General features: G+C 32.8%; 1 protein-coding gene and 2 long non-coding RNA genes across 31 annotated transcripts in view; 1 reads left to right on the top strand and 2 right to left on the bottom strand.

Moving 5' to 3' along the window:
• Window positions 1-14,057, top strand: part of trol (terribly reduced optic lobes) — a 261,569-nt gene that overhangs the window by 198,056 nt on the left and 49,456 nt on the right. For all 28 annotated transcript variants that reach the window (XM_090174540.1, XM_090174575.1, XM_090174582.1 and 25 more), the window contains 4 exons: window positions 434-661; window positions 10,347-10,493; window positions 10,945-11,061; window positions 13,346-13,477. In XM_090174540.1, coding sequence (XP_090030666.1) covers window positions 434-661; window positions 10,347-10,493; window positions 10,945-11,061; window positions 13,346-13,477 — 624 coding nt within the window. The remainder of the gene's footprint in view (window positions 1-433; window positions 662-10,346; window positions 10,494-10,944; window positions 11,062-13,345; window positions 13,478-14,057) is intronic.
• Window positions 4,588-8,123, bottom strand: LOC149960518 (uncharacterized). Of its 2 annotated transcripts, none has more exons than XR_016480837.1 (4): window positions 7,718-8,123; window positions 6,993-7,092; window positions 6,802-6,935; window positions 4,588-5,375 (listed from the first exon to the last, which is right to left on the bottom strand). It is a non-coding gene; the product is annotated as an uncharacterized LOC149960518 (long non-coding RNA). The 2 variants fall into 2 exon arrangements; XR_016480836.1 differs by having other exon boundaries at window positions 6,802-6,905.
• On the bottom strand, window positions 12,322-12,842 carry LOC149960517 (uncharacterized). Its single transcript, XR_016480840.1, has 3 exons — window positions 12,760-12,842; window positions 12,470-12,656; window positions 12,322-12,388 (listed from the first exon to the last, which is right to left on the bottom strand). It is a non-coding gene; the product is annotated as an uncharacterized LOC149960517 (long non-coding RNA).

Raw genomic sequence — 14,057 nt, 5'->3', positions numbered from 1 at the left:
ATAGAAAATAAGTAGAGGCCCAATGAAATCTGAGGGTTTGTTCCGCGCTGCTATCCCCCTTCACGAGCTATGCGTTATAGGGAAGAAATACGTGGCGCCACAAACGGCCATCTAAGAAACTAAACTCCCTTTGTGACAACCAGCTGGGATCTACGACGTCATTGCAAAATCCACGTAACTTCTTAAGACTTGTGTATATAGTTACGTGGATTTTGCTTTCAAGCGACGATTTCTAGTTCCTCCAGAACGGTGTGGTGGCGCTACGTGCTTCTTCCCTATAACGCATGCCACGGGGAGGGGATGAAATTTCCGTAACATAAAGCAGCTCGTTTTTTCCCCTGTCTGGGCCTCTACTTATTTTCTATCTCTATGGTTATATCTTAACTTCATTCGAAAAGTCTGACAAACCTGGCGTATTTTTGTACTTTTGAAGGTCGGGAAGTCGTATTCCGTTGCCGAGACGAAGGCCCTAGTAGGTCGCCAGTCAGGTGGTCACGCGCCGACAATCGGCCAATGCCTCCGTCGTCTCGAGATGTCCGTGGCCGTCTGACCATGCCGTCCATCCAGCCGGAGCACGGCGGGACTTACATCTGCGCCGCCGTCGCCGCCCCGACCGGGGTGCCTGGAGCCCAAAAAGTGGCCACCTTGACCGTTCAGCCATGTAAATATTCCGATTACTGCGACTTGTTGAAACTGTGGGGACTGAAAAAATACCAATGATAATCGGTTCATCTTCAAATAGAAATTATATTCAATTACGACTTTTTTCCCTTTAACGCGTATTAGTGAGCCCCTACTCAGCTTCAATGTAGTGTACCCAATGAGCGTTTCGTGCCAAAATATTCTTAATCGTATAATGTAGGTTATTACGTTTACTTATCCAAATTTTTACGGCGGAGAGTCTATTTATCATTAGTTTAATATTTTTATCAGTGAAGGGTTTAAAACGGGGACGTACCTCTCAAAGTCGAGTCGTGTAAACATTTTATCAGTTATTCTTAATTGTTGTTATTTGTTACGAAGCTTTTTCCGTAAGCGGCGAAGGAGCTCAAAATGACCACGTCGAAGGTAGGCCCAAAGCGTTCCCTATCATACATCACTCGTATCACGAAATATTACGTATACACCAATGAATGTAGAACATACTACCATACGGCTGTCGTAGAGGCAGGACTAAGTCGGTTGATTTTTTATGATTCCCTAAATGTCGCTCGCCAATTGTCTCTAAAATAACTAATTATTAAGTGAGAGAACAATTCTTCGCAAACACTTGATTTATTTCCACTCCTAATAGTGACTATTCGGTAGGGCGTAGCGTCAAGTCCTACCACCGTGACAGGTCAATGCCATAAAAGGTATAGCCAGATCTATATCCAAGGGTGTATATAAATAAATTCGTGGTTATTTAGTTAAGCTGAAAAATTCCCGCCCAAGATCGGTTCGCATTTACATTAAGCATAAGTCTGATACTGCATGATATACTGCCCCTGTTCGAAATAATAAAAATAAATTGTATATTTTTAACGAAAACTGCCAATTTAAATATATTTAAAGTTTAGAGTTTTGTATAAAGAATATCGATTTTAATCGCGTATAAATTTTGCTATATATCTTTATTTTGCCAGAGAAATCCTCAATTTTTATTTTTGTGTTTTTAACGGTGTCCCTCATTGCTGCGCCCTCTCTGTAGTTCATTACTGTGTAACTCAGCATTTCGTAGAATAAAACCTCCGTAGAAATATTATAATTTTGATTTACTATATTTGTTTACTTTCGTGTCCTTTTAGACATAATATTAGCGTATATTTAATATGCTAGGAACGTTATCCGAGAATTTTACCGTTATCTTCTACCAGCTCAACTGTTACACATTTTTCTTTCACGTGAGACAGTTTACTAACTTTTACACTAGACATGCTTGATGCATGGTGTCGTTCAAGATCAAGCAATTTCTACACTTAAATATTAAGTAATATTTGATTTTAAGAACGTATTTTACATAAAGTATGCTAAAATGTATGCTATTCAGGACGTGACGAGATATATTTAGTTAGTAAGCCACGATAGGTTTAACTCAAAAACATGATTTCTTGCTGTAGTTTTTCCAACGGCCAACTGACCAGTTTATTCAGGTCAACAGTCTCAGATATCTGAAAATAATTAGCTAGACCTATCAGGTTGATCTTTTATACTAACCGAACAATCTGATCTCAAATTGTATAATAACAATAAAAATAAAAATAATAATAATAATAACAATAATTATAACCACCTTAGGCCTAAGTCATCAAGCGACTTTTTAAGCCATTAATTCGTTATCCTAATTATTCGATCTTATCTCCTATTATTCATCGGAGCATATTCAGTAAGCGGAAAATTTATCTGTCTTACGCGTTTAGATTAAAATCTTGTGGAAATCAAATCAAAATAAACACTAAGAAAAATTTCAAAAGGACTTTAATCAGGAAATTTGTAAAATATATAACTTTGAGGTACAAAAAATTGTACCGATAATTGTCGATTTAGAATAAATTAAAAAATTGAGAATTAAACTATCTAATTTTCACTGTCACCCATATTTACTAATCTGGTAATATCTTAAAGTATATACGGTTATAACGTGATATCTAGTCTATTGTTAATAATTGTTCAAGACACATAACGCAACAGTTATCTGAGCAACGTTTGGAAGCACTACTTGCTCATCTTTATTAACCCTGGCTGGTAAAATATAAAACCAGTAAATAACCTAAACAAGCGTCCATAAACAATGAAAAGATAAAAATTCGGTAAACAATGAGAAGTCAAACAGGCTTAATTCCGCCTAAACCTTAAAAGAAAACAAAAGCCATGGTTTAGCAATAGTCCGAATCGATAAGAGGCTAAATTAGGTTATTCAAACTTTTACATTTAATTACCCCATACTTGTTAACCATTTTCTAGGCCTTAAATATAGGCTAAGTCTTTTTGTTGAGGATATAAAAAAAACGATTATTGTTGGCATCTAGGAGCAACAAACAGAGTACCCCACACAAGGAAAACGCAACCCGTCAAAAGTCGTGCATTTTCTTGTGTACAGTTTTCATTGATTAGACGCTTTAGCGCCTGCTGCCGTCGGAAGGGGAAAATTTGGAAATTGTCTTCCCCCTTTTCGTAAAACATTCAGCGTAAAGGCTCGTCCAATGCAAGTTGTACACAACACTTCGTTAGCTGGTATAACGGCTAGCTGCGTCCTCCTTGTGTGGGGTGCTGTGTTTGTTGCTCCTAGTTGGCATACACAAATAGACTAGGAAAGTTTAAATAGTATTTGCTTACTATTATGATAATTATACCCCACATTAATGTACCTTTGTGAGTGCTCAAACGCACTGACTTTGTAGGTCACACTCAAAAGGCAACGGGTTAAGAAGAAAGGCTAGATGCTCAATCTTTTAGATTTCCAGTTAGTGGCACTAGGTGAAACCTGGGTAAAATTGAAAAGTTATAATTTTATCTAATCATCGGAGTTTTTTGGTTTATCTTTTCATTAAACTTATACAAAGTCTAAAATTAGAAGGTAGTGTTGGTTTCATTTCATGAATTGCATTGAGATAAAAGATACAAAAAACAATAAAGCATACTTTTAATACATTACGTTCTTAATATCGTGCATGTCTTTATGCACTAAATTACCATGCTTGTCACTGCCAGTAAATATTCGAAATAATCACTTGCACATTTTGGCTTAAATATTTAGGAAGATTCTTAAACACTTCGATTTACACCTAACTATAATACCTACTAACAAAGTATAATTAAAATATTCTGTTTTCAGTGACATTAAAATAAATTGGAACCAATTTCTTTGTTATTCTTTATAAAATAAACGACGAACGTTGCTTTTGAGTGTAAGAACAAACGTTCGTAGAACGTTCTTATTTTCTTCACTTCTCTCATTAAATTTGCGTTGAAGAAAACAGTGTAACAGTTGTTTTGACTTGAATAGTTTAAAGTTTGATATCAAACATTTTGTAATTTCAATTCAAGGCATTTGAACGTGTCAAAAGACTTTTCTTTAACTCAGGAATGATTTTTAGGTTCTAAGAGCACCTACCTTTCACCTTTCATAGAAATCTAAAATCCATTTTTATATACGAATTTAACACTTCTACTTTTTCTGTTTGTTTAAAATATGAACAAAATGTTTCGAAATTGCTTATTTCATGCTGCTTTATATGGACACACTTTAATTTTAAAACACTTTTCAACACGAATCTTCGTCCTTATATGGTAAGAATGTAAACTTATTCTGTAGCAACCCTTATCTCATTTCCCAAAAATTCCCATTTTTCTCTAAACCCACTCATTATCCTTTTTTTGCACGATTGCCTGTTATGATTGAAATGCCTTTTGTTTTACACTAAGAAAATCAGATTCCACCGAAATATGTAATTTCTCTATTTGGAATGTCAGAAGTGAGCCCATTACTACTTCATATACAGTTTAAACGAGGAATTTTATCTGAATTTGTCATGAAGTAGTATGTGTGCGACGTTAAATGTGATAAATGCGTCACTTTAAATCTTAAGTTATATAAATTTAGGTAAAAAGAAACAAGAATTTTCATATTTTAATATACATTAAAAACATTTGGCTTAAGAAAGTTATAAGAGTGCTTTTAAAAATTAATGAAGAGCGTCGCTTAACAGTTCTGATCTTGCAAAGTCACTCCTTCAAATCTCTTACCTTTATGTCATCCTCCTCATTATAACCGTGTCAAACAGTTGGCTCCTTGTCACAAAGATGCAAAGTTGGGAATAAATCGCCTTATTGATGATCTCTAACATCTCAGTTAAATAGCTTTACCTCTCATTAAGTAAAATCCGTTATAAACCGTGTCTTTATATAAAACTACTCGCTGGTCACCCCGTATGATTAATACATAATAAAAGCAAGATAAAATGTTTTGGTTTACAAATTTACAACTAACAACACCACTGTAAAATGACCAACTAATATAATGCAAGAATATCGTAAATGTAACGTCTGACGAACACTAAGAAGACATTGGACTAATTCACTTGTGGATGATCAAGAAATGACACTAGAAAAAAGGAATGAGCGACGTTCGAATGCGCATTGTGTGTTGGCTGCACTCGTCCCTTTTGATCCTCCATTGGGCAAGCGTCACTCTTGGCGATGGTGAAGTGCATGATTCGTTGTTGAGGAAGACGTTTCTCTAAAAATTAACACGCGTCCTCAAAACTCTTAACTGGTCTCCACCAAGGTGGTAACCTTTCGACACTCAATGGACAATATCTCTTCGGCCCAGGGTTGTGATTGACGCTTTGAGACTGTAAATCGGCAAAGGTTAGCACCAACATGATACCTTCGAACTAAAAACAAAATTTTGAAATTAACATTTGAAAGAGAGAGAGGTGGCATCCTGTAGTGCGGAATTAATTAATTAGGATACGATTAACCGATGCTTTCGAAACATACGAACTTTTGATGAGCGCCTTGTTTTAATTAACGAATGAACTAACAAATACTGAAACACGAATTGTTCTATTGGGTCTAAAAGCTTATTTACTTGCATGTGGCACTTTACTTACGTCATCGCGAGATGATTACTGCGTTAATTAATAATCTGGTATTCTTCCAAGTTTCTTTATATTTATACATCCTTTTTAGTATTGTACATATAAATAAAATATAAAGGTGTTAAGTGAAATTCTTGTTTAAATGCTGCCCAATACACTCAACACGTTTTGTAAACGATAATAATTTTTTATATTGGGTTTGTTAAAACTCGTGAATATTTTACGTATTGAAAATTAACCGGGTTTAAGACATTAATTAATTATAAATAATTCAACTGCTAAATATAAAACCAAGAATTATATTTATAAAAGTAAACGACCAGTTTACGACCCTCTTTCGTTTTTAATTTAAATTACGTAAAATAAATAGAATAAATAAATTAAAGACAAATATTTTTTACTTAAAAGTTATTTGGGGCAATGGTAGAAATTAATTTTACTATATAAAACTATTATCTAGAAAGACAAGTAACTTCATGACATGTTTAAAATATTCAATTATATCTTAATAAATTTACATATAATTTTTCAAGATTAGAACTCGGCTTGAGAAGGAGCTCCGGCTCGAAAGCTTGCTACGAGTAATTATGTAAATTTATTTAGATATAATTAAATATTTTAAACGTGTCATGAAGTATAATGTCTTTCTAGATTATAGTTTTATATAGTAAAAAAGACATAAATAGCTTTCAAATCAAATATTACTGTAGGAATTCCGGAGCCATTACCAAATAATTTTAAGTAATTTGATTAAATTAAGCAGATGACAAATTGGAAAATTATACGCGTTATAATAGTTCAGATATTTTTCAAAATTTGAATATTATATTAGCTAAGACGTGGAAAAAAAGGTAACCCAGATTATTAGTTATGAAAATACTATATTTTTGAGCTCAACTAAATGAAGTATTTTTATATTGAAAAATTTGACGAAATGAATTCAGTTTATTGAATTTCGTGCTGTAGATTTGTTTTTTATAGAAGTTATATTTACATATATTCCCATCTATGAGTTTATCTTTCCGGGGATAGCTCATCTCTGACCCGGACTGTGACATGGTTTTATCGTTTATCAACAATACATTGCATTGTTCATTTTTATGTAGCGGAATATTAATGTTGACAAAATTATCATATCTTTGGTCTAAGACAATTAAAAGTCCCCAAAATACACCTTTTTAATTTTAACCTTTCTTGAAAAATAGCAAAGTTACGTTACCTGACCTTCTGCGTTATTACTTGCGCGTTAGTTTATCGTCCATATAATCTCGCAAAGGCGGTGACAAATAATTGATTTCCTTGATATTTGAAAAATAAGAGTTGCTAGAAGGATACAATACTGTAACAGGCCAACTACAGAAACACTACAATAGCAAATGGCACTAATACTGTACGATCATTTAAATTTACCTTTCCAAGATACGCTCCCTTTGGTAGTATGCCCGTTAACTAATCTTAAAGTGAGAATTACTAGTTGTCCAATTTGGCTTTCCACCAACTTTCAGGAATTCTGTTTAAAAAATGTACGAGGTATAAACATTCTTTGATCCAAGGTGAATTAAACACTTTATCACGGAGGCGTGCGCAGTTTAAGGAAGGCAAGGGCCGGTGCCAACCTTATAAAAAATTACAGAAAGCCTAATTTCGTGTTAAGCAAAGCTCGTTTAAGTTCAAGGATAAAACAAATTTTCTCACAATAAGTGTGAGGCCATTTTTTATAGCTTATGTTACCAAAAGATAGTCTGGCTAGATTAAAAATATTGCAAAGCCTTAATTAGAAAAACCTATAGGATGGATTTCACACAAAGTAATAGTACTGTTATTTAGTACTCGAAAATAGGTTTTCATAAAAAATGTATTTATATTTCGCTTTTCATAAGAGGAACCTAAGGTTTAAATCTCAATAAACATTAAATAAGAAGTTGAATGTTTAAAATCCCGTCAGTTTATTGAGTTCCAAAGACTTTCCAATAACCTTAAATATATTCTGTTGAAAGTTAAACAACCAAATAATCATAGTAGAGTTATTATTGTACAATCCCTATCATAAATTAATTTCTTCGTTTACATCGGTAATAATTTTTTAATTTTTTAAATATACCGTGATTAAAGAACAGTTTAAAAATTATACTTACCAGTTTTGAGGGTAGAACACTTTATTTTCAGTGAAAGTGCTTCTGTAGCTGATTTCAAAATCGTTCTGTAGAATTGTTGTCTTTTAAAACCCAGAAGGGGAATTTGGGCGCGCGCGAAGTTCGTGGGCTGGAAATAAAATGAACATACGGAAATCAAAATTTATGAGCTGTTTGCCCGTTCATACGAGAAAATTCGAATCGAGAGTTTCTTTATTGCGTAAGGCCATTTATTTCCACATCGTGCGCCATTGTTTTTGGCTGGCTTTGTGGGAAGGTGATGGATGAAATCATAGTCGCCCACGCGCGAGATTGCTAGTGGGCACGCCAAATTCAGATATTGCATGCAAATGAGCTTTACAGTCTTTCGCTTTTATTCGATTAAATTGTTCGAGTACTTCCGGGTATAAATTTTTGTCAAACAGGTTTCTTTGGCCTTAGGTTTAATTGCAAAAGTATCTACCATCAACAGACGTTATTCTGAGAAAGTAAATAATATTAAATAAATAAACATTCAAAAGCCCATTTTGATGCGATTAGTTTCGCCAAAATAAAAACATGGTTTTAATATTACTTAATTTAAAATCAAAGAAAATTAGCTTATATTTGAATTTGAAATTTTCTTAAAGAAGCAAATTATTTCGACATTAAATTTTCTCTTTATCAAACTGTCCGAATTTATGAGTTTAGCTAAGCCCATATTGTCAATTGTTTAACCCACATTCTGTATGCACTATAACGTATAATTGAAAAATGTATTTTTAAAATACGTTGTATCTTAGTCTTTCTTCCATCTTTGTAATATTTTCAGCTCTATTTTTGTTCTCAATGTTTTGTGATCTGTGAAACAGTGAAAGTTCTTTCATTGACTTGTTAATTTAAATAACCTTATCCAGTTCCTAGCCTCAATTCAAAATTAAATTCCTAAAACATTCTTACTTACTTAGAATCTTGCTCGCTTTTCAATTACTGTTAGTTTTTTTTCCCACAAACCAATTTATTGAATAATATTCTATTAAACCTCGTTTTGTTAAATAATTAAATCATTGTTCTTTTAATGATGATAATTTACTATTTATAAATTGCAAATTTAAATGTTTTAATTTGTTAGTAGTTTCTTTTAAATTTAAACTGAAAAGGTTTACGTTTAACTATTAATTTTAACATTCAAAATACCTCAAACCGATTTTATACCAAGTGTTTTTTCTGCGATATTTTAACTTAAAGCTTTGATCAACGAAATAGAAACGCGAGATCGATAAAAATGTTAATAGGTTCATTAGATTCTACGTAATGGTGGTGGGTTCAAATAATTCGTCTCTCCGCTTACATTTTCCAGCGCCTCAAAATCTCGTTTTACTAGGTTTTAGTTTTATAGTTTTTTCGACGTTAGACTAAAATTCCTGCCAATGGATAGCCTAAACCTCTCGATTTTTAGTTTTGTTTTATTTTTATAATACAAATATACGTAAACATTTATGAATAAGGTTAAAAATCTAAAAAACGCCGTTGTCTGATATGGTATAAAAACCAACTTTAAAAGTTTTAATGTTTTGTTTGTTATAATTTATCCTGCATTTTTTCTTTGTTCATTTATGTTTACTTATAATTTGGACAATGCGATTTGATTTGAAACGTAGCACTTACGAGAAATTTCATTTGTTTATTTAATCAATTTAATTTATTTTTAAAACATTGTTATTTAAAATTTGTTTTACCTTATACGTTTTGATTTGAAAAAATGTTTTAATTTTGTAGTTATATCTTTGAAATGAAGTTGTTAGAGATTCAATAAAAACTGTAACAAAACCGTGATTTAGAGTTTTCAAAATTAAAAATATCACATATTCTGCTAAATAGGAATGTGGGTAGATAATGTTATGTTCCAGTTCGGTTTAAAGACAATGGTACACTTACATAAAATTGCTAATTTATTAAATTTCTTAACTTCAACTTATATAATTGTGATTAATAATTCTAAATTGTTTCCACTGTATTGATGTAGGTAAAATATAAGGTTTTTGAAATTTTAAGAAATCGTGGCGTTTCTCAAATTTATGAAATTTCTCGTGAGCCCAACGTAATTGCATACATGAGTTGAAATTTTAGCATGAAGTTTAATATTTTTAGTGCATTAATTTTTTAGTTGAATAAAACTGTGATGGGTTAATTTGAAATGTGGAATGATTAACATATTTGAAAAGGGAAGTTATTGAGTGATATAAACAAGATACAACGAATTCGTTATGAACGATAATATTTGGTTCTTCTCTTTTTGTTTCTAAACCAACTTCACCTTTCAGTTATGTTTTTCAAAATGAGATAACGACGAAGAAGCAGAATCTCCACTATAAGCATATTCGATTATTTCTGTAAAATATAAATTATGGTTATTATTTTAATTTTCGCCTTTGGAGATTGCGCTTCTTTGTCCACAAGTATATCTTATACAAATCGTAGATACGCTTTCTCACTGAATCCGCTCTTTGTATGGATCCATGAACTTAGTGAATTTCGTGAGCACGTATCCGCTTAATCAAAATATCCGGTCTAACTCTCTTTTTTTTTCTTTTTTTTTCCCGGGACCCACCCCCGATTGTTCCCACTTTAATTTTTGTTCCCAAATGTTAAGATACGCCACCGACAACTCGACCCATCCGTCCTTCAGGAGTTTGCCAGCGGAGCGAGGCCACCTGCAAAAATGGAGAATGCATTCCTCGGGAATATGTCTGCGACTCGGATTACGATTGCACGGATCAGTCCGACGAACAGAATTGCGGTAAGCATTTACTACGTCACACACAATATGTCATACAAACTCTACTTTTACAAAATATTAATGATACTTTAAATAACCATTCAAGCTGTTTTTAGCAATTTTCTTAAATTACCAATTTGGAGAAAAATTTATATTATGAACATTAATCTTATGGACGCATTTTCACATTACTCATAAAATGTTTACTACAAACTACTATTACCAAATGTTAATGATACTTTAAATAACCATTAAAGGTGTTTTTACTTCATTGTTTACAAACCAATTGGCGAAAAAATTAAACTATCATCCCTAATCTTATGGGCCTATGTTCTGTTTACCCGGTACCCTTAAGCAATACAATATTTAAAAAAATGCATGTCTAAAATTGCATTTTAATCATTTGATATCCATTACAAACTTACAATTTGTAAATCTTATTGTAGCAAACGTTTTATTTATTTTATTGTAGGTTATGCCAAATGTGAACCCAGTGAATTTAAGTGTGATAACAGCAAATGCATTCTCAAAGTTTGGCGTTGCGACGGAGAGAACGACTGTGGTGACAACAGCGACGAACAATCTTGCAGTGAGTTTTAATTTTATTTTTAAAAATAGATAAGCTTTACTTTGTATTCTTATCTGGCAAACGTTCAGATTTGGGACTTGCAAACTGGGACTTCTCCCCTCGCTTAGTATAGTACGTTGGAGCTTAATCCAAGTTTTAGATTGTAATTTTGAAAGTTATAGAATGTCTTACATTTGTGCATTCGGTTTTGTTTCCGAGTAGCGCCATCAGCTGGAAGCTCATGATATAAAAGCAGTGTCTCGCAAACAGGGTTGGGAAAAAACGCAACTTTTTTTTTTAAACTGGTTTAATCTCCAATACTGATTGAAATTAATATAAACTTGTTGGGGTTAACGGTAATAGTTAGTGTAGGGAGCTGTTGGCTCGCGTGGAATGAAGGGCTTGCCACCACCCTCCTACGCATTGTAACCCGGCCACCTGAATTAAAGGCTTTAAAAGTCGCTCGATGACTAAGTCCTAAGGTGGTGCCTTGGGTATTAGCCTAGATGATGAAAAAGTAGCTTCTGAAAACGCCTGTTTAACTGTAAAACAGAAGCAAATTCTGCGCGTTGTTTAAACATAATACATTTTATAAAACATTTATTGTTAAAGGTAGAATTTGATAAAGAAAAGTGTAAAAAACCAAAATCAAAATAGTTTTAATTGATAAAATCTACTAGGTTTTTAAAGAAACACTTGGTTTTATTCGTGAATTTCCATCCAATTGAAAAGATTTCTTCAAGGAATAGTTCTTGAACCATTGGTTTTAGCTAACACTGAATTTTAGTATACCCCAAATTTGAATACCGTAAAAACCTCAATTGTCGTTGAACTAACGACACATTCGATTCACATTTATCCCGTAAATAAAATTGGTTAATAGTTAGTATAGGGAGCTGTTGGCTCGTGTGGCTTGAAGGGATTACCACCATCTTTCTACGCATTGTAACCCAATCACCTGATTTGAAGGCATTAAATGTCGCTAGATAACTTGGGCCTAATGTGGTGCCTTGGGTAATAGACTAAATGTTTATTATTTTTATTACTAGTCAATAGACATTGGGTTACAGCAACTAAAATTTTATTTTCAAATAGATATACCCCGAATTTTTTTTATGCGAAACAATTTGTCTTGGGCGTCTTTGAGAATGTAACGATATCGTTAAAACGTTAAACAAGGGATTTCATTTTGATAATATTAAGTTCATTAAGCTGTGTCAAAATGAGACACAAATTGTTTTCTAAAATTTCTCAGGGACGGACTAATTCTCTAAAAGTAAGCTTTCGACCAAATTCTAAATATTTTACACCTCATATTGATCAAGACATTTTCTGAAATTTTAAATCCCTATAAAAGATAGAAGTATACATAAATTTAGGTTAACATTAAATACGATTAAGTTAAGGTCAAAATAATAGCGTAACTTACTTACGTGAGAAACTCAAGCCTCCACAGTTGCGTTTGATAAATGGGGGAATCTTGCTGATGAGAATCTGACAAATTCTCTCATCGTTTTGGGAATGCGCGACGCGGAGCCAGATAAATTTTTGTTTATTGCTTCGAAGGTATTCGTAAAAGATGTTTTCCTTGAGATCCAGCTTCTTTCTCGAGAATGCTGGAAATTAAAAACAGTTTTTAATTTTCTATTTCTTCGCGTTAATGACACCTAGTAATTATATTCTTTCACGTAATTGCCCCAAATAGAGCCTGTTGCTCACGTTTGTAACCCGGAAACTTCAGACATTTTGGAGTTAAGCCAGTTGTTTTGATATTTAGGCTAAATTCTAATTTAACGGTCCAATTCGGTCCTAGTGATAAAATTAGGATTATACTTGTAAATTGGTTGTTACGCTATGTACAAGTAATTTGAATTACCGATGGTTTAACTTCATTTTAACCTTATTTTATTGTTTCTTTAGAAGGTTACGAATTAATACGATTAGTCTCATTTCTTTAAGAGGTTTTTTCTATATCTTGCAAGTGATTATTCTGATTGTAAAGATAATACGAAAAGTGAATACTTTTTGTCCATGAACCAGATGCAATCAAAAACGCATTAATTAGGTTGCACATTTAATGAACAGCAGTTTCTAGTAGTCTTTTTGTTGTTGTATACTAAAAATACAGTTTAATTTTCAAGGATTCAATTAATATTATACCATTTAAAACAGATGTATTTTTATAAACAAATTGTTTTAAAGCATCGTAATAACCTGTTACTTACAAGTTTCAATTCCATTTAAACCGTGGTTTAAATTAATAGTTATTTTGAAGAGCTTGATCAATAACTGAATTATTTTTCAGAGCCAACGGTTCCTGGTTCACATTGCCGCTACGACGAATTCCAATGTGGATCGCGAGATCAATGCATTCCCAAAAGTTTCCACTGCGATGGCGAATTTGACTGTCAAGATAACAGCGATGAAGTCGGCTGTAGTAAGCGACCTATTTATCCTTTATTTTTCAACTTCTAAAGGATTTAAAATCCTGACCAAAGAGACAAAATATTTAAAAAATTACACATTCCCAATTAGATATTTGAGTTGGTTTATTAATGCCTACTGGGTTAACATTATAATTTACGATGAATAACATAAAACATACCATAATCCTGCGCAGTGGTGGTGCCAGGATATTTGGATCAGATAGACCAAATCTAAGAGCAGACCCATAGAAGGATTATGTATTACTAAACATGGTGATACATACACTAAATTTCATTTTCTACGCTCCTTGTAAAAATGATCTGATTATTTAAAATAATTTAAATGTTAACCCCCCACGTTTTTTGCTTATTTAAAATGTTTAGGCTCCCCATATTAGGAAAAGAAGCCTACTTTAAAGTTACAAGGTTACCGTGTAGAAATGTAAAATATAAACTACACATCTGGTCGCAAGCGACATTTAGCGAAAGTTTATAGATAAATAATGTGAGACGCAGATTTATATCTCTAGTTTATATTCTACCTAATTAAGTAGAGCATAACACTCAATAAATAATGCATTAATACAAATC

This window comes from Leiobunum rupestre, chromosome 1 (assembly GCF_980474605.1).
Source record: "Leiobunum rupestre chromosome 1, qqLeiRupe1.1.hap1, whole genome shotgun sequence".
Classification (NCBI taxonomy): Eukaryota; Metazoa; Arthropoda; class Arachnida; order Opiliones; family Sclerosomatidae; genus Leiobunum; species Leiobunum rupestre.
The sequence above is the reverse complement of the archived record's forward strand: the minus strand, read 5'-3'. Positions and strand labels throughout refer to the sequence as shown.